The 20,855-nt window shown below is 40.4% G+C and overlaps 1 protein-coding gene across 3 annotated transcripts in view; it reads left to right on the forward strand.

The window, feature by feature from the left end:
- Window positions 1-20,855, forward strand: part of nat16 (N-acetyltransferase 16) — a 41,580-nt gene extending 20,725 nt beyond the window's left edge. The window contains exons 2-6 of one of the 3 annotated variants that reach the window (XM_085443129.1): window positions 6,283-6,458; window positions 11,374-11,599; window positions 11,983-12,207; window positions 12,317-12,660; window positions 13,182-20,855. In XM_085443129.1, the coding sequence (XP_085299255.1) occupies window positions 11,384-11,599; window positions 11,983-12,207; window positions 12,317-12,660; window positions 13,182-13,410 (1,014 nt within the window). In that variant the 5' untranslated portion in view covers window positions 6,283-6,458; window positions 11,374-11,383 and the 3' untranslated portion in view covers window positions 13,411-20,855. Of the gene's footprint in view, window positions 1-6,282; window positions 6,459-10,454; window positions 11,249-11,373; window positions 11,600-11,982; window positions 12,208-12,316; window positions 12,661-13,181 lie in introns of those variants that run through there. The other 2 variants (XM_085443136.1, XM_085443123.1) reach the window with 2 other exon arrangements.

Here is a 20,855-nt window from a genome sequence, read left to right on the forward strand (position 1 = left end):
TGTGTGGTTAACATGAACAAAGTCACAGGCAGTGTGAGTACTTGTTTAATCAAGAGAACTATATTAAAAAAAAGACACTAAGCACATTCTGGTTAATTACAATTTGTCCATATATTGGTATGTCACCAGAATCAGAATCAGAATCAGAATGGGGTTTATTGCCAAATGTTGAGCAGGTTTACAACATTAGGAAACTGATATGTTTCAGTGTACTTAATTTCTGCATTATATACAGTTGTGAATTTTACATACAATTATGATGGGCATGAATTTCATAGTAGTTGTGCTTTTAATGATTTCTTTGAACTTTTATATTTCCTTGCTAGAATGATTATAGCATACACCTTTAAAAGCTAAATTAAAAATTATTTTAAAAAAATAATTGGGGCAAAAGTTAGAATTTATTTAGTACATATATATATATTACTCAACACTCTGAAGAAATGGTGCTAAAGGTTTTACGATGTCTTTCTGTCAATCCATTCTCTTTCGCTTATCCTTGTCAGGGTGGCGGGGGGGGGGGGGGGGGGGGGGGGGCTCGAGCCTATCCCAGCTACTATAGGGCGAGAGACAAAACCCTGTCCAGGTGCACCTTGGACAGGGTTTTTTAGAATTGCCAGTTAACCCAACTCCACTAACTGCATGTCTTTGGACTGTGGGAGGAAGCTGAACCCACACAAACATGGGGAGAACATGCAAACAACATGGAGAACACGCAAACTCCACACAGAAAGGCCCTGTCCAGGGCAACAGTGCTGTGAAGCAACAGTGCTAACCACCGTGCCACCGTGCTGCAACTTTATTTGGACTAGACAAGGCCAGTTAACTTCTCATTAGTGATCATGATTAACCACTACTGGTAGATTAACTACTGCTTCTCTTTGCCAACATAAAGAAGGATTTTTTGACAGTACTTACTGGTTGACCAATGCTCAGATCAAAGGGAAACTCCAAATAATTCAGTAAAGATGCAAGAAGCACGATTGTAGATGTACACAAGCTTTGAAGACCTCTTGGAGCCATTTCTAAACAACTGGAGATTCCAAGACCATAATTCCAAAATTAAAATAAAAAACTGTAGTAGTTATTCAGGTGTGTCACCACTTTGCTGGGTCTGGATGAAGACCCAGACTGCCACCATAAGATGTGAAGAAATGTTTGGATGATTCGGAACAATCCAGGAAAAAAACAGGGCTCAACACTGCTATTAACTGGAAGCTGCTGGACAACCAGTGTCATTGTGTAGGGAAGCAGGTTTTAGATTCCCAGAGACTGAGAGGGTACCAACCAAGGAAGAAGATCCTGCTCCAAAAGACATCGACACATTCTTGATTGATTAAAATTTGAAGCTGCCAGTTTTTACCAGCTGTGTCAACCAGTCTCCTCTGGCAATGCCTTGGAACCACCTGCACCACCACACCTTGCCACAAACCCCATCGCCAGTGTGGGCATGATGAGCGAGCATCCGAGGAGTTAATAGCAAAGGAAGTCAACTACCCACTGGATTGTCTGTGACTGTACTGTGTTTCCCATTATGACAGTTTCTGGGTGAAACCCCCCTCACCTGCTGGGAGAAAATGTCCCATAGCCCAGGTGCTCGAGGGATTGATCTGCAGCACGAAAGGGAGGGAGCATCAGCATTAATCAACAGCTAGCTGGTGGGAACTCGGACACAGCTGGGAGTTCCAACAGGACAATGAATGGATAAAACAGACTAACATTGGGCTTATGGAATACCTGGAAAGCCCTGAGCTCAGCGTTGGTGAAAATTTGTGGACCATTCTTAAAAACCAAACCAGTGCTAGGAAACCAACCAACAAACTTCATGAGCTAGTCCACTGAAATAAACTGAAACTTCCAATTCTCCCATGAAGAGTCATCAAATATCCATCCAGAATTAAGCCAGAAGCTTCTTGATGACTACCAAAAACATCTGGTTGAACTAAGGGACATTTAACCAAATATTAGGTGTTTATATGAAACTGTATGTAAACTAACTCATTAAAGATGCACGCTGTACCATTCCATCCAAACAAAAAGAACAGTTCAAATAAATAATTAACAGATCTAATGCTACGATATTCATGCCAATGATAACTGCATGAAAACTTCTGACCGTATCTCTGGTCAGCACCTTGAGTGCTCTGTCTCTGCACACACACAGTGGTCCTCAGTGTCACTACAAAAAGAGGAGCATTAATTAATTGAATCCCCTCTACCTGGTCCTCAGCCTCCTTGGCACTGCAGCCCAGTGCACCACTGCAGCAGACCCAGAGAACACCCCCCCTCACTGCCCGACTCATGTCAGAGCTGCATCGAGCCAAACCCGGGGGTGTCTGGCTTTACAACTAGATACCACCGGGCATTGAGACCCTCTAGCTCCATGAGGCACTGGAAAGTGGCCGGGGCTCTGAACAAGCCGAACAAAGTGTGACAAATTGGAACAAACCGTATGGAGTGGAGAAGACAGTGTTTTCCTTCGACTCTGGTTGGTTAAATCAAGTGTTGTGAAAAATCAAGCATTACCTAATCGGTCCAGGAGCTCATCGACCCAGGGCATGGGGTAGGCATCAAACCGTGACACTTTTTTCACCCTGTGGTAGTGACACAGAACTGTATAGACCCCTCTTTCTTCATACCAGAACTATGGGGCTACACTAAGTGCTGTGTGACTCTTCTCTCACTCCCATTTTCAGCATTTCAGCCAATTCTTTCTGAATTGGCTGAAATGTTGCTTATGTTCAGGCAACCTGAAGGGCTGTGAACTCCCGGTGACGCCAAGCTGCGTTTCAAAATGGTGCTCTATGAGCATCGTAAAGGCGGAGATCACATCTGCAAAACTCTGTTGCAATACAGCAACATCCGAACATCTGAATCACGATCTTATTCAAGTCTTATTCAGCCGCTTCATCAGCCCATCAGTCTGATGATGGTAGACGCTGATTTAACACCCAATCATTCGTCCAGCTCTTTTAGTGTGCAAGACATGAACGACGTGAGCGGGTCTGTCATTATCTCTTTTGGGATACCTGAAACAGCGCCTGCACCACTCTCTTTGCAGAAAAGGTGCACAGCGGCACTGCTTCTGGGTATTGGATTGCATAATCCACCAGAACTAGTACAAAGCGACAGCCATATACACTCTGGTGAAATGGCCCAATGAGGTCCATTCCAATGCGCTCAAATGGGACCTCCATTTTATTTTATATGCTGGAATATGAAGAATGGGATTATAGGATTACTTTCTTGGAAAAGTAATGAGTAACTAATTACTATTTTCAAGTAACTTGACCAACACTGGTCACATGACTGCTCCAGTGGGAAATCTCCCGTGGGGGTGAATCATTGACCCACAGCCCCAAAAGGTTCCCAAATTCAGGGATGCGATATAACTGCATTCTGCCCTTAAATTTAATCAGCAGCGGCACCATGAGATATTTGTGGACGTCCCCATGCACACATCTAACCTCCACCCACTCAGCCTCTAACAATACTCCCGGGCGAACCAGGGTTTGGTTGACCAGAGTCTGCGTGCAGCCTGTGTCTACCAAAGCCTGGTCTATACCCACTTGACACCTTAGCAGAATGCGGTAGTCCGTCTGGGACCGGGGGAGGGTGCCCGAGCCCCGGCGATGGGGAACACCTATCCCACTTCCATCAGCGGACCGTCAGGCCTCAGGTGTCCTGGCAGCCCACACTTCTAGCACTCCTCCCCCGGCATCTGTGATGCGCTCTGTTGCTCAGGAACAGTGCCGGCTGTTTCTGGACCCTGGGAAGGCAGATAGGACAGAAGTGGGTTAGTTGTCCGCCGTGGCCAGGTGATCCTCTGTGCAACAGCAGCAACAGAGCCAGGGATCACACACCCCCATTTGCCATATGTAGATACAAACGGAAGACATCAAATATATGAAGCAAGATATATGGGATTATGTAGTAAAGACAAAAGTGATAAATATGTTTTATATTTTAGGTTCCACCCTTTGCTTTGTTGGCAGCGCTGCAAACCCTCGGCCTTCTCTCAGTGAGCTTCATGATGGGGTCACCTGACGTGTTTCCCCTCACAGGTGAGCCTGTCAGGGCTCATTTGTGGAATTTCTTGCCTTCTTAATGAGGTTGGGACCATCAGGTGTGTTGTGCAGCAGTCAGGTTGGTGCACAGCTGACAGCCATATTTGACAACTGTTAGAATTCATATTATGGCAAGAACCAATCAGCTGAGAGAAACAACAGCCCATCATTACTTTAAGAACTGAAGGTCAGTCAGGCTGTAAAACTGCTAAAACTTTGAATGTGTCCCCAAGTGCTGTCACAAAAACCATCAAGACCACGATGAAACTGTCTCACATGAGGACGCCCCAGGAAAGGAAGAGCAGGAGTCCCCTCTGCTGCTGAGGATTCATCCGAGTCACCAGCCTCAGAAATCACAAGTTAACAGCAGCTCAGATCAGAGACCAGATAGATGCCACACAGAGCTCCAGTAGCAGACACATCTCTACATGTTCAGAGGAGACTGTGTGAATCAGGCCTTTATGGTCAAACAGCTGCTGAGAAACACAAGGAGTGGACATTAGACCAGAGGACATCTGTGCTTTGGTCTGATGGGTCCAAATCTGAGATCTTTGGTTCCACCTGCCGAGTCTTTGTGTGAGAGAGAAAAGGTGAACGATGGTCTCTACATGCATGGTTCCCAATGTGAAGCATGGAGGACGAGATGTGATGGTGTGTGTGTGGGGGGGGGGGGGGGGTTTGCTGCTGACACAGTTGGAGATTTATTCAAAATTGAAGGCGCACTGAACCATCATGGCTTCCACAGCATCCTGCAGCCACATGCATCCCATCCAGTTTGTATTTAGTTGGACCATCATTTATTTTCCAACAGCACAATGACCCCAAACACACCTCCAGGCTGTGTCAGGGCTGTTTGACCAAAAAGGAGAGAGATGGAGTGCTGACCAGATGGCCTGGCCTCCACAGTCACCTGACCTAAACCCAGTGGAGATGGTTTGGGATGAGATGGAGCTCAGAGTGAAGGCAAAGAACCAACAAGTGCTCAGCATCTCTGGGAACTCCTTCAAGACTGTTGGAAACCGTTTCAGGAGACGACCTCATGAAGCTCATGGAGAGAACGCCAAGAGTGAGCAAAGCAGGACGCAAAGCAAAGGGTGGATATTACCAAGATATAATCTAAGATATAAAACACGAGTTATTTCACAGTTTTTTGTTTACTACATAATTCCACATGTGTTCATTCATAGTTTTGATGCCTTCAGTGAGAATTCTAAAAAAACACACACACACATACAAACACATATGTGTGTGTGCAAGGTATGCTCTTAAATATAGCAGAGGGGATTTTCTGTCTACTTCTACCTCACCAGCTTATCACCTACTTAGTGGGTTCATCAGACTTCTCTTCATTACCAGGAATTCTACTAAATATCCAGACACTTTCAAACAGCTCACTGTAAGAAAAAGCAAAAGTTTTCATGCCATCAATACACAATCATAATTAATAGTTAGTGGAAATGCTGAGGCTTTTACAAAGACTCTTTCATCTCCAAAAAAAAAAAAAAAAATCTAACAGTTTCCATAACCCCATGTATGGATCCATCTTTATTGCACTGCAATTCATTTATCCTAAAAAACTGTACAGCTGCCCCCAGAAGGCTCTTAGATGCATTTTGGAATTCAGTTTTGGCCACTTTAGTATTTAAAAAGCTTTTCGATCATTTCATCTTTATTTACTTTATTAAACTTCATTTAATATAATTTGTGAAGGTGAAGTTTCAGGTCATCACTTCTCATAGTTTTACGATAGAAATCACTATTGATCTTTGAGACTGCTCAGTCACTGGCTGTGCTGTTGGAATGTTTTTCTTTATATAGTCACCCCACAACCACAAAAATGAGAGCACTAGTCATTTGTCTGTTGAGGGACAGGAACATCAGTGTCAATATAGAACTGCCTTTGTTAATAACTTTTATTAAAATACATTAATCTCTGTAATCTTTACAAATTACAACTAGACCAGATTACGAGGCTCTCCACAGTTACACAACAACATCAGCTTAGCTGTGGCTATGATAGAAATGTGCAGTTACTTTATACATTTACTTGAATTGTTATTAATCCTACACAGAACCAGCCAGCGTAGGTGACATAGTTTGAGTGCAGGACACAGTTGTCTTAATGTCATCACAACAAGCACAGAATGATTATTGACAGATTTACAAACTAATGATTTTCTGGTGCCTTTGTGTCAATGGTGTGTTTCATGTATAGGCGGGGCTGCGTGGGAGAAACGGATCCTGCTATCATGCAACAGAGTGATATGCTAATGTCTTTGCATCAACATGGAGGCTACTGGCATGAAGCACTGGAGCCACAGATGCACCCAGGAGACATGAATCATTTTGGTGTCCATGTTGTCATCACTTGACCAACCAACTGAATCCATGGTGTGTTCCTTTGAGTTTTGTACTATTTGGGGTTCTTTTCAGTGTGATGGCCCAAACAATTCTGTGTTTAACTGGTGCAAAACACAAAAAAGAAAGCTGGAAACATTCCAAATATATTTTCTTGCTTCTTAGCAGAGAAAAAAGATGGTATGTTCATTATGAATGTATGTGACATGTGACTTCACCAGAGTGTACTGACCATGTGAGCTAACGTTTTTCATAGGTTGTTAAAGAATGTCAGTGTACTTTCTCAGTTGAGTGCAATGAGGAGGCTGCATGTTTACAACATATAACAACAACAACGTGTGCTGAGCACATGGCTCGTTCTCTGCTTGTAAAGAGCTGAATATGTTCACACATAGAAAATGTATAAAAATGTGTGCTGTCAGCGTTAATCTCGTTAAAATGACTTTAACACCATAACCGCAGTTTGAAACTGTTCTTCGTTTGTGAAATGCACAACGAGCTAACCGCGCTAACGCGTTGATGCCATGGTAACTCGCTAATGGAGATTTGTGGTTATGGCGTTAACGGCATTTTAATAAGCTTAGCGCTGACAGCACTAATAAAACTGAATGATAGCTATTGCTGTCCTTGCCTTTATGGAGGGCGATGTGCTTCGGTGGCATTTCAGCTTCCAGCATTTTCCAGTTTTTGCCACCTGTGCATGTGACAGCCTATACATGCTTTAAAATCGTGTATTGAGTGAATAACACATAGAGACTCCCAACAGTGGGTAAACCTCAGTACAGCTGCAGCTGTACACACTTCACTGTTAAGCATTACTGATGCATAAAAGCAAAAAGTTTGTTCACACTGTGGTTCACACCAAAGATGACCAGTGTAAGAAATTTAATACCAGGAACAGTCTTTTCAACTTATTGTCACCTTGGTTAAAATGCTGTGTATGTTTATTATAACCACTACTACTGCTCTGTGAGTGAAAGGCACACTGCCTACATTTCCAACAGCAGCCTTTTTTTTCTGAACTGAAATTACTGAATAATGCGTGTTCTTCATGACTCACCAATAAAGTCACATCATGGTCTGGTCCTTGTTTTTGTGAATCTTTTGGTTACATTTTTTCCCGCTGTGTTTTCATGCCACCAGTTCTAAAGCTCCTTTGGGCAGCTCGGACAAAAACTAGACGTAGGTCCGCACTGATAGTTGCACGTTAGATGGTCAGTCAGTGTTGCCCAATTCCATTTTGTCTGGAGAACACTGCCAGCCATTGAGAGAGAACCATTAGGAACACGAGAGAAGTGTTTGAGAGACAGAAAGGCAAAAATAAAATAGCATTCCTCTCACTGGTAGGACCAGGATACTCAGCCAAGCATGGCACCTCATCTCACAGCTTCAAAGGCATGGTGGAAAAATACCAGTGTCCCCAATGTGTACATTTCAATCTGTTGTGACCAGACAGTGTTTTCACTGCAAATGCCCTTGCAGCTCACATGGCCGATTAATAGATTGTAGGAACAAGTTTAGCATTTCTGTGTTAGCCTGCACTTCCCCAATGAACTGTCCACACTCCAGTGCTTCAGCACATCACAAACCCAGACAAACAGACTTATAATAACCCAGCTCAGCCACAATAACGAAAACAATAAATATATCATGCTTTACTAGTCTCAGTCTCTCTAGTCTGCCTTCCATTAAAGACATAATTATTTTGCATCAACCTTAATTAAAAATATCACCAACGACATGAATGTGTTTGGATTCATGGAAGAAACCAGAGAACACAAAGTTCTGAGGGGTTCAAATCTAGAACATTAATCCACAAACAAACATCCAGTTGTTACACAGAAATACGACCTAATGACGGTGCAACGTTTTACTACAGGCACTGTTTATTGTTAGCGTACAAATTAAGCATTCCTCTACTTTCCAGGATTCTCTCAGAGTTACGTCTTTATACATTTCATCCATATATTTTACTTTTCTTTAAATTTTCATCAAAGGTTATCTGATTCTCTTGGGCCATTTTTGTACATTTTTGACATTTTATAATTACAAGTGTTCAGTGTGAGCAATTCTAGTAGTACAGAATTATGTACTGCAGGTGTGTGGAGGCTGAAGACAAATGTATTGCTTAACATAGCAGCTTTGTGTTTGACAGATGCTGAAATATGTGGACAGGTTGTTGCTTCTCCTTAGTGCCCCTATGGCATTCTTATGTATTCACATTGAACAATAAATATTTGTTTTTGTAATGGTAGATATTGAATCAAATGTCATTTCTTTTTCTTTGTGTGTGATTTTGTCACTTTGAGCTTGAGGTTAATCTTACTGTGGAAAAGTTGTAGTCTACAATGGGTTGTTATGCAAAGTTTGCAACTGTTCTTCATTTGTAAACTGTACATTTCAGAATTTGTGATACTGCAAGACAAGTACAACAGAGTTTTAGGGCCACATTAAGAAAAAACATGTTATTGATCATTTTGAGAATAAAGTCGAAATTTATTCAATTTATTCAATATTTTGAAAAAAAAGTTGAAACATGCAGATTACAGTTGTTGTTTCAACACAGACCATCACAGTCGTTATGCAAAATGACTTGTTTACATGAGTCAGTGAAGCAAATCAGCCACTCGACCAGGTTTGTGTGGTTTCTCTGACCACATGTAGCTTCTCCACCATCTTTATACTTTTCAGCACCCTGTGTTTATGTGCTAAAAGAGAAACGACGTCCTTCCTTGTTACTAAAACCGATTCTGAAGAACAATTTCACAAACTCAGAGGGTACAGCAGCTGTCGAAACAACTGTATAATCTCCACATTTTGACTTTATTCTCAGAATGATCAATAATATTTTTTTCTTAATGTGACCCCAATACTCTGTCATACAAAAGTCTAATGTTTAAAAATAGACATAAATTAAAACATACCAAAGTAAAGCGATCTATCTCCTTTCATCTCAGACAGCGCTGGCAGTAATATTAACCTGTCAGTTAACATTACTGCCATGTTGTGGCCACAGTTGGTTGTTGCCACTGAAAACTGTGCTTCTTTCAATCTCATAGAAAACTGCAGCTCTCTGTGTTTTGACGGTTTTGTCCATCTCCTGTTAACAATGACTGGAGCTGTGCAAGCTGAGAGGCCAGCAGCTTTTTTCCTGGTGGCTTGCACATGATGGCATGCCTGGCAAGCTGCCGCTGAATCTGCTTTCACTGCTCTGAGATCAGTTAGGATCTATGCTTCAGATGGGAACACAGAGAGCATTAGCCAGTAAATGATCTTCACTAATTTAGATTCATAACAGACGAGTTTGCTTGGCCAACATGTGTGATGCAGATAAGATGAAGCTTGAAAAGGTTGTAGTAATGTGGTCCACACAGGACAGCCACTACAGACTTATGATGTTTAGAATATGATGCTGGACATTAAACAGTATTAAAAATGAGCCATCTTCTCTGCTTGCCCTTCTGTGATTCAGCCACAACTGTGGTTGAATTGGACTTGAGTTTTCAGAACCACAGGATTTCACCACTTCTGTGTCTGTAGTTGGGGTCATAACTCTGTGGCAACGATCTTTTCATTTTCTTCACTGTAGTTGCTCGTGGTTTGATGTGCAGTCTATGCCTCTGGCTGTACTCTGCTGCGAGTATGTTATTGTACTGTGAATCATCTTTTCCAGCTGAAAGTAAACTCTAAAACCCCGTTAACACTTCTTTCATGGCAACTGCTGGCAGATTGTTGACCAAGTTGCTCCAATCATGTTCTTTCAGAGGTTGCACAATCTGCGTCTTCTGAACATACGGCAAAATCCCTCTTTTTCCCTTTGTGGTTCAGTGTTTGAGGCCTTGTGGTTTGCTGTTGCCACAGTCTTGTATTTTCCACCCACTGCTACACAAATTGACATGCAATGGTATGTCTACCGAGGTGGTTGATGTCAGGTTGATGTAAGGTAAACGTCCCAATTCATGATCACCTCTCAAAGTGATGTGCAGCTATTGTTCTTCACATTCCTTGATGTTTCATTGGTAGTAAAAGAGAGATATTTCAGTCTTTGAAGTGGGGCTGTAATTTGAAGAGAAAGGCTTCATTGTCTTTAAGCTGAATTTTTTCTACTATGCATAGTAGGACATGTTCATCTTGGATTTTGTGCTGCAATGGCCAAAACCTTTCTTCCCCAAATCTGCACTTTTTGGGTTTCTTTATAATAATTTGATGCTATGCAGGCTCTTCCTTGAACTTTTCTTCGACTGGAGTTCTTTCTCCCGATCAACACCAAAATCTTGCTCAGCTTATTTCTGGGGTTCTCTCTCTAATATAAAGCACCTATAGTGGCTGTTTTTGTGAACTATTGCAATATAAGTAAAATTGGATTGAATTGAAAAATGTGTTACTTAACATCAGAGACGTGATCCGTAAAGCATTTGAGCACTGATTGTATTTGAATGGAACCAACGATAGACCCGGTCCAAACCAGGGGCTTTCCCACAGTGTTGTGAGAAAGAAAACATGTGCTGTTAAATAATTTGGTTAATGAACAAGGACTCTTCTGGACTCTGTCCGAGATAGAACCTCTTATTTTACATGCACGGCCTCTCCACTAATGCGAAAATCTGCAATCCAATTTGCAGAAGCAATCAGCTCCTAATTCTTCTTCTCATGTATGTTTGATTTCCTATTGGTTAGTGCCTTTGAATAATGAATGTGTGTCTCTTGGTGTGGTTAATACTAAAGTGTTTAATGTTTTGTCCCCTTTGCTAAGGATGGAATCGGTGAACTTGGTTCACCAGCCATACACCTTGAGGTCTGTTATATTCTGCTTTCAGAAAATGGTAAAATGATTTACTTATCTGTGGCTAATTATTTTTGATTACGCGAGAATGACATCCCGCTCTGAAGCACAAAATATGATTTAATATAGTCCACAATAATATCTCTTCCATTTTTATCTTATCAGTTGTTCCAAGATGAAGATTGATACCAGCCTGAATATGCCCCAGCTCCCAGAGGCCCTGTCCCAGGCAGGCCTTCAGTTTACTGTGGCAACTGAGGAGGACTTTGATGAAATCATGGCTATGAGCCAGGACATCTATGGAGGCCTTGACTATCTACCTACTAGATACACTAGCTGGCTGCAGGATACCAACCGTACAGTTATACTGGCACGCAAACATGGAAAAGTGGTAAGTTCACTCAGTAGTAAAAGTTCAGTTCACTGGATAAATGGCTGTAAAGCATCACCCTGATAAATGACCCAGCCAGCCTGAAACCTCAGCAGGTTGCATTCTACATATACATCTACTATACATATAAAACATAAAAAAAAACATATATCTGAATGCTGTTTGTTGATTGGAGCACATAATTAAGTAAATTATCTCTCCTATTAATGGACCGCCAAACTTGCTACTATGAGCTTGAGTAAAACACCCGGCAACTAGATATGACTTCCTCACAAACTAGCAGAGTTGGCCCCTTAGATAAATAAGTAATTAAAGGTATCCATGTCAGCGTGATGGCTTGTAATTTCTTGTCTGTTATCTTCCTTTGTTTGATTGCTTGGTAGATTGCTCTGGAGTCTGTCTGTGTCATTGATGAGGGGGAGACCATGCTGGTGGAAGGTCTCCGTGTTGCCCCCCAGGAAAGGGGCAAGGGCGTGGCAGGTGTTCTGCTACGCTTTTGTGCTGAGCTGGTTAAATCTAGGTATCCAGAGGTCAAAGTATGCCGCTTGACCCGTGATGATAAGCTTGGACCAAAGGACTTTGAAAAGTACCGCATCATAACTAAGCAGGTAGAGTAAATAAATGCTTTGATCTGTCCTGATGTTAAATGGCTTCTTAGTCATCATGAGCCTTTTTGGGCTGTTTGCATGCTTTCAATGCTGCCTTTTCTCTCTCCAGGGAATCCTGCTGATGCGCTTCAGAGCTGAAGACCTCAAGCTGCATCTCTCTGAATTTGGTCTAGAAGGAGACAATGAATCCACTTTGTCCACCTTTTGCTCCAGTCCTCCTCCAGTGCATCTGGACCATACAGCAATCCAGCAGCTGTACTTAAACAGTGACCTGATGCACGGGGTCCTCCCTAACGCAACCATCATTCAAGACTGGCAGCCATTCAAGCTTTTGCCCAGTAACATGGCAATCCTACTAAAGAAGGAGATTGACTGGATGGTGGATGATGTGTCCAATCCTACTGTGGCCAGCCTCTGTACCTTCCCATTCAGGGTCCCCATTGGAGATGACTGGTAAATGTTCCTTCTTCATTTATTGATAGGACTAAATGGATGTTGCTGAAGCAAGTGTACTGACAGTAACACGAACCATTGTCTATAATAGCAACTTTTAATAGTATCACTAGGGAGCACAACAATTTCACTTTTTTCTACACGGTACAGATAGTTTCTATAGAGACCGTTCTTATTCCCAACGCGTAACATACTGACGATTTGTCACGTCCTGAGGCGTCCCATAGCACCTATGATATGCACCATGTATTGCAGCCCTAACCTTAACCACAGTCTCAATTGTATTAGATAGTGTTTCCAAAGCGATTAATGATGAGAAAGCAAAATAAATTTACATGTTTCATTCCAAATGGTTCTCATGTGTCCGACTGCGTAACATACCGACGATTTGGCACATGGCGTCGAACGTTACGTTTTGGGATGAGAACGTGTTGTTTCTATAATGTGGTCATTGCATTTACAATCATACTGCTAAGAATGGGAAACTGTTTTCACACAGTCATGATGTTTTCTTTAACCAGGTATTACCTGAACATCGACATGTTTGGTAAAGACCTCGCCCTGGCTCGACAGCAGTTCTTGTACCACCTGCAGCGCCATACTGCCACCTTGAAGGGTCATGTGATGTGCCAGATGTTCCTAGACCCACCGCTTTGGAAGGCCATGGCTGAATTCTGCCACGACACCCTGAGTGTGGAGCTGGTGAAAGAGTATACTGAGCAATGCGTGGTGGAGTGTGATCTCATCTAGTTGCAGAAGGTGGATGCAAATAAGGAGAAGTTGTCGAGGCATGACAGGAAGGAAGACAAGGGTTTAAACAACAAGAAAGTAACACAAATACAAATAAACACAACACTCTGTACTGAGGAGCAAAATCAAGTAAACAAAATGTAGTTTTAGATACAAAACAAAACCTTGAAGAACTAACAATACACAGACACATGATGGGAACTTAAAATCATCTACATCATGTAATCAACTACAATAGGTCTATGATTAATGCCGAATTTATAAAGTTTATAGTAATTAACTGGTACACTGGACGCGTTGATTTTGCTACTGAGGTGTATTTAACATGTCGTTTCCTCAAAAAACAAGAGAAGGAACAAAATAACACAAATACCTCTTTCCATGGATCTAAAATGGACTTGTGGAAAAGCACTAAAACACCCTGTTGTTTTTTTAAATGATTTTCAAAGAATGATCAAATCTGATAGAGTCCAACAGAGTCACATAGGATGCGAATACACGTGAGGATTATTGTCCTGACGAGAGGTCGTGAATTCAATCAGAAGTTAGAAAAGTTCTTTAATTTCACTGAATAAAAAGCAAACTGTTTTTGTCATTGCTATAAGTCTTGCGCGGACCCTATTGCAGTTGAGCTACAAAGATGTAAAAAAATTAAAAAGTGATGAACGTGAGGATACTTTTCCCACACACTGTCGTAAAGTAAAATTGTGCAAACAAAGTGCAACAGCTCATTTTCAATTCTGTTCTCTGTGTAAATATGGAAATTCTAAATATGTGTAATGCTGAATTGGGTTGTCAAATCTGCACATTTCTAAAGGCACTTTATTAAAACTACCCTTGAAGGTTGTGTCTACATTATATCGAGAATCAATCGTTTGGGATCAAAAACAGCGCCCTCCAGAATGTTCGGGGCAAAGACAGCACATTTTTGCAGCTTTGCCTCTAAACAGCACCACTGTGGAAATCACAAATCAATATGTTACTGAAGTGCAAGCTTTCAGGTTTAATTTAAGGGGTTTTACAAAAATTATGCATGAGCTGTATAGTATAAAATGGCGTAGTCCCCCTACCTTTCAGATGTTCAAAAATAAATGGAACAATTGACTGACAGATGCTTTTGTGGCAGGTGAGGCCTGCTTCACTGTTATTTAGTGAAAAAGAAAGCAGACATAATATTTGAAGGTTAATCATAATTCAAAGTGTTTCACTGTAAATTTACTGTAATTTTAAAACAAAATCTTGCAGGTGAAGAACGTCGACATTACCAAAGGTTGATTCTGTTCATCTGGACGTTTTCAGTGGGAGAAAAGTTTCGTCACTCATCCAGGTGACTCCTTCAGTCTCAGCTGACTGCAGGTTTCCCCAACCTTATAAATAGCAGGAAATTGGCTGGAAAGGTCCAGCCAATCCAGGAGAGAAGGACAACGGCTGACTAAGAGAAAACCTGTAGTGATCCCATATGTGTCAGGAGTATCGGAGCAGTTGATTTTTTCTAAACACCAGGTCTCTGTGGCTTTTAAACCCCAAAACACGCTGCGCCAAAAGCTGGTCCACCCCAAGGATCGGGTCCCCCGACACAAACAGAGTTACATAGTGTACGCTGTTAAGTGCAGGAGGATTGTCAGGATTTATTCATCGGGGAAACCAAACAACCTCTGGCTACAACACAGAAGAGCCACCTCGTCAGGCCAGGACTCTGCAGTCTATTTACTCCTACAGGCCAGTGACACTCTTTCAATGATGAGGATGTAACATCCTGGACAGGGAGGAACGCTGGTTTGAGGGCGGAGTCACGGAGGCCATTTACGTGAAAAGAGAAAGACCATCTCTGAATTGAGGAGGGGGCCTAAGGGTACATCTGTCACCATCTTACAATGCTGTGATTGCAGCCATTCCCCAACTCTCTGTGAATGGTGCTCATGGTTATTGAGCAGTGGGTTTTGATCAGTGGTTGTTGATCAATGGTCACGAGAATCTGCATGATTAAGATTAAGGAACTGACCTCCCAGCCCATCGTTCCTTCAGTGGGCAGGTTTCAGTCATTATGCAAATGTCCTGTTTATAAGATTGAAAGCTGCAGTCAGCTGAGACTGAAGGAGTCACCTGGTGATGACGAAACGTTTCTCCCACAAAATGCAAAAATCCACAGTGCTCATCCTTTAATAAACACACTCTTCACCAACCTTACAAGGCGAGTTGTGTTCATACAACCTGTAACGTTACTTTGAGTTAGGAGATAAAGATATGAGGTCCATCTCAGTCCATACGTCCATGTGCAAGCACACTTCTCCCACACTACAGAGAGCAGTGGCGCACACTTGTGACATCATTAACATTAACTTAAGTTGTCTTAAAGAGACACCACACAATTGTGACTGTTACACACAGCATCTGCCTAACATGGTGGAGCCAGCATCGTGCCAGTGAAACTGGGTCACTGACAACGTGACTGCTGATAGAAGCAGCAGAATTCATTGTGAAGTGTGCAGCGCTTTATTCTCTGCTCAGACCTAACCAAACGATGCTCAGACAGAAAATGATCAGACAGCACTAACAGTGCAAACAGATTAGGACCCAAATCATACTGAAAAAGCAACCCAACAGTTTCTCAAGGTAAAAGAAACGGGACGTTCTTCCATGCCCAAGTCTCACATGTCTCAACCCAGCAAGCACCAAATCACAACAGCCACCTCAAGGAGCTTTAGGTGTTAAGGTAAAGACCCTGAAACATAGAGAGCAAGCCCCAACAGTCAGCCAAGCAACCAGCAGGGGGTAGGAGAGAGAGCCAGAGCTCAGGACACACTGTGGAAGAGGGCCACAGTTTCATAATAACTGAGGATTAAATCCAAAGTGGTATGTCAGCACATAGAGGGAAATCTATTTTTGTCTTGAGTAAAGATCAAGCTGAGCAACTCAAAGGAAACAACATTTGCTGATGTCCATTGTTTCTAGACTTCAAGCAGACATTGGTTGAAAAATGCAGTCCTTCGTTTTTTAAAGTGTCTTAAAATTGATGTTAAGACATAAATTTATGTTATCCCAGAAATTTTGAACCTCTGAAAATGGGGCTTTGCAAAACAAGTCATTGAATTTTTCTGTTAAACCCTTTAAATTAGAGCTGACTGTCAGCTCATCAATCACAGTTTTTTTTAATTTACAATCCACTGTGGAGTTGTCCAAAGGCAAAACTTTGTCCCAAACATTATGAAGGGCGCTTTAGTAATTTACTAATTTTGGGTAACATCATCTTTAACCAGCATTACCTTGGGAATGTCAACAGCAGGAATGGACAGGTCAAATATGGACAGGTTTATGTTTTTTCTTTTAAACACATGTTACTGAGTTCATATGTAACTGCTGCAATACCATTATTAACTTCTTAAAAGGTAAGACAAATTTAGGCTTGAGTACTTTCTTACAACAATGCCAAACAAAAATGCTAATGTTTCAAAAATACTTCGCTGATGACTGTGCAGCTTACTGGCTTTGTATAAAACAGAGACGAACGTTATGAAAGTAAAAGTTTGCGTTAACAAATGATTTAGTATATTGTTACATTTTTAATGTCAAGTAGCCTTCAAGGATCTTTTTCAAAGATAATATTAGTTTGTGTACAGCTAGACCTCGCCCAATAAAATCACAACACTTTAAACACAAACTCGACTGCTTTTTAATGCAAAATGTTTCGATCCACAATGAGAAACAGCTTTAGTGTTACTTTTATAGGCTATTTAAGTGTGCTCTGCTGGATGTGTTTGCATGATTGTCCTGAAAAGTGTTCTAAGGAAAAATCTTTGGCTTTTGAAATCAGCGCCATCATCATATAAAGTTTTTTTGGTCTATTTTGTCTAAAATGTTACTTTACCACCAAATTCCAGCACAAATGTGTTCAATTTGGTAGAGTCTCACCTGTCTGTACTGCATTAGTGCTTTATCTACAGCATATTTCATTTTTACGAGGAAGCTTTATGGCCTAACTGTTCTTTATAATTCTTCACCGAACAGAATTGAAATTACATCTGCATCTCCACGTATTATATCTCTATTTCTCTATTTAAATGACCAAATACAGAGAGAGAGTGAGACCAGGTAAATAGTGTGTATCTTTTTAGAAATACACTTTCATTTGTAAAAACTAGTTTCCTTGCCTTGGCAAGCTTTAATCTTGACTCTGACTACCTTCTTCTTCTGGTATGCAAATATACGTGAAAGGATGACTGTGTCTGTTTTATAAGAAAGATAAATCTTTAGTTTTACACAGAATTCATCCTGCTTTTTGAGTCGTCACATCCTCAGCACATTTCTAACAAGACAGGCAGTCAGCTTTTCACTCGATAGGTTGTAACCAAAGAAAGTATATCCTCAGCTAAGCCAGTGTGCCAGAAGAGAGTAACGTTGACAGTATCCCTCTGTCTCACACTGCTGTAAGCAATGCTTTCAGCCTGGCCAACCCTATAAACGTCTGCCTCTTCTGCTGCTTCTCAGTCTTACTCATAAACAAGACTCTTTGTTGTTTACTGGTGAACAAAATACTTTGTTACAATGTGACTGCTGACTGCCGGTTAATCCCGTATTCCATGTTTCCTCCACTTTTAAATCAAAATAACTGAAATTTGTTTCCCAGCTGTGACTCAACCAACCACTAGTTTTCATAATGTACCATAACTTTCTACTGCTGTTGTGTAATGAGAAGTCAGTTTGTTAGGTTGATTTTTGTAATCACAAGAAGTCATTGCAGGGAACAACTGAAAAAAACAACAATAAGTTCATTTTATAGTCTTAAATACACACTGAGACATTCAAATCTTTGAAGCATATATTAAATAAGTTGCTACGTATTTTAATCACAATCAAATAAACATTTTGATAAGCTTAAATGTATCTTTTAATAGCAACTAGGGCTAGCTTAGGCAAAGAAATGGATCAAGCTTAGTTACTTTTTGTCATAAAAAAATATATATGAACAAGGTGTTTGGCTCTGAAAAAAATCGTGTATTTATTGGAAAGCGACTGCAGAGAATGTGACCACATTCATTAGCAAACTGTGCAGCTCTGCAACATGTTCCTCTCTACGTTGGTTAACAAGTTTATTAGGCCTCCTGTCAGAATAAGAACAAAACACAAATATTTATAAATCTGTCGAAACCTGTTTACAAATAAATTCATATTGTTATTTATAATAATAAACTAAATTAACATTTTTACACCCAAAATTAATCCAGCACATTGGACTTTCCTAAAAAGTCTAAAATGAATGAATCATAATATTCAACCAGTAAAACTTCTGTTCAGAAATGCAAGAAAAAAAATGTAATTTGGCAACTAAATAAAAAAGTGCATAACAATTATTACCATCATTATTATTATTTTGTTTTTTGTGTTAACCAGTAAATTTGAAAACCCATGGGTAACAACATTAATTATATTTTAACACTTAACATATAATTCTGATTACACAGCTTGTGCATACTGGTGGACTGACCAGCACAGAAACACAGAAAACAAATAATTACCAAGACTTTGGTATAAACGTGACATTTGGTGGTCTAACAAATTTGTTATACACTCAAACTCACAATTTGTTTAAATGCAAACGTTTGGGGTGTTAATTCACTGATACTTGTACAGATTTGGGCATAACATTAACATGTTTTCCATTTTGTGGTCCTCACACATAACTTCAAACTGCACATGTAGGAAATGCAAATGAAGCAGTTTTATCAATGCAAACACAAAAAGCTGCGTAGTGTTAGGCAAAGTTTGCAGATCTCCACCTAAAACTTATTTCCTTATTAACAAACTAAATCGACATAATCACAACAATTTGGTTGCTGTTGAGAAAACAGCCATGATTCTTCGGTATGCTAGCTTCTGTAAAAGACAGTGGTTGCACAGTCAATACACACGATTTTGTATTTAGTTATTTGCAGGATCCTGTGCTTGGAGGTTAGAAAACTACAGAAACATACACACAACCTAAGGGATTTTCATTGTCCATGTTCCAGTGGTTCATTGCTACTTTTGGACAATTAGATATTTAAAAAGCCGTTTGTCAGTTTAAGAATTACGACACTTTACAGCTGACACTGGCACAAATCACCAGCAAGCACAAATCAAATGACATATTTAATTGTTCGGACAATAGGAACAAAATATTTTAATATCAATTCAGTCAGCTTAAGATTGGCTTCAGCACCTGTGCTGCTTTCAAGCCTGAGGATATGAATTGGGGACAGTATATTGAACGACTAAGTCATAGATCAGACAGGCTTCCATCGTTTTCATGCCTTTTCTTTGCTTAGACTCATTTACGCAGTAAATACCACACAAAAAGAATATGTTCAGGCGATTTCGTGCTCATGACTGAGCCGTGTGTGCAACAGGAAAGCTGGAAAAAGTGCCAAATTTCATGCTGAACTGGTTATCTGAATGAATTTATGAAAGAGCGGCAATTTTTGTTGTTGTTGTTGTTGTTTTCAATGCAAGACTTGTTTGAAAATTCATTTAAACTTTGCCTGGTTTGTTAAATAACCTATAATAACCTATTTAATTTGAGGTCAGTTATATCACTTTGTCTTAAAGATGTGAGGATTGTTTACTTAGTATACAAGTAAATAAACAAAGACAAAGGCATTATAGGGCAAAGTATTATATTAATGTATGTTTTATGAATTGCTGTATATGCCATTAAGTTAGTGGGTAAGCAACATGCACTTTAATTGTCTTTGGCAATAATAGCTAAGCTCCCATCATATGTAAAGCAGTCTCAACCTCACGTTCTTGTCACACATCTCAATGTGCAAAAACAATGATGCAGCGTCATAATGTAAAACGTCAAAACTCTGTCAGTCTGTTCCTTCGAACGTGAACCACGTCACAGGAGACATGTAGAGCAGTTACACATGAAAATGAAATCATATATTTTATTCTCTAAACAGACTAACAGATTAACAGAACAAACATTGTTTAACGTGTGCTGAAACTATGATGCAGGTTTGGGTTTATTATAAAACCAGGAGATAACAAAATATACTCGTACATTTAGTGTTGTAGCTACTTTATGTGTGTGTGATTCCATTTTGTGAAACCCAATAAGTTTTCATTTCAGAGGAAAATATTATTCTTTTTACTCCCGTACATTAACAGCTGTGTTGTCATTAGAAACCTTGAAAACTAATAATGTTACATGCAAAATAGAAATAAGATACATTTTTAAGAAGTTAGATTAGCAATTGTGATGCAAAAATGTGTAGTATTCAAAAAACCTTTTCTTTTCATGTGTTCAGTGATGCAAATCTTGACTATATGTACTTTTCAGCCTTCCCTGTGCTTCATTTATATTGCTTGCTTAAACATGTCTTGAATGATAAGGCCTGGGACCTCTAGAATGACATGAACAAACCTTTCTCATTTGTTGTATTTTAAGTAAAGGCAAGTAACGAGTC

Source organism: Copadichromis virginalis, linkage group LG3 (assembly GCF_057382275.1).
Source record: "Copadichromis virginalis isolate Kocher_CV1m ecotype Utaka linkage group LG3, C_Virginalis_male_GT1.1, whole genome shotgun sequence".
NCBI lineage: Eukaryota > Metazoa > Chordata > Actinopteri > Cichliformes > Cichlidae > Copadichromis > Copadichromis virginalis.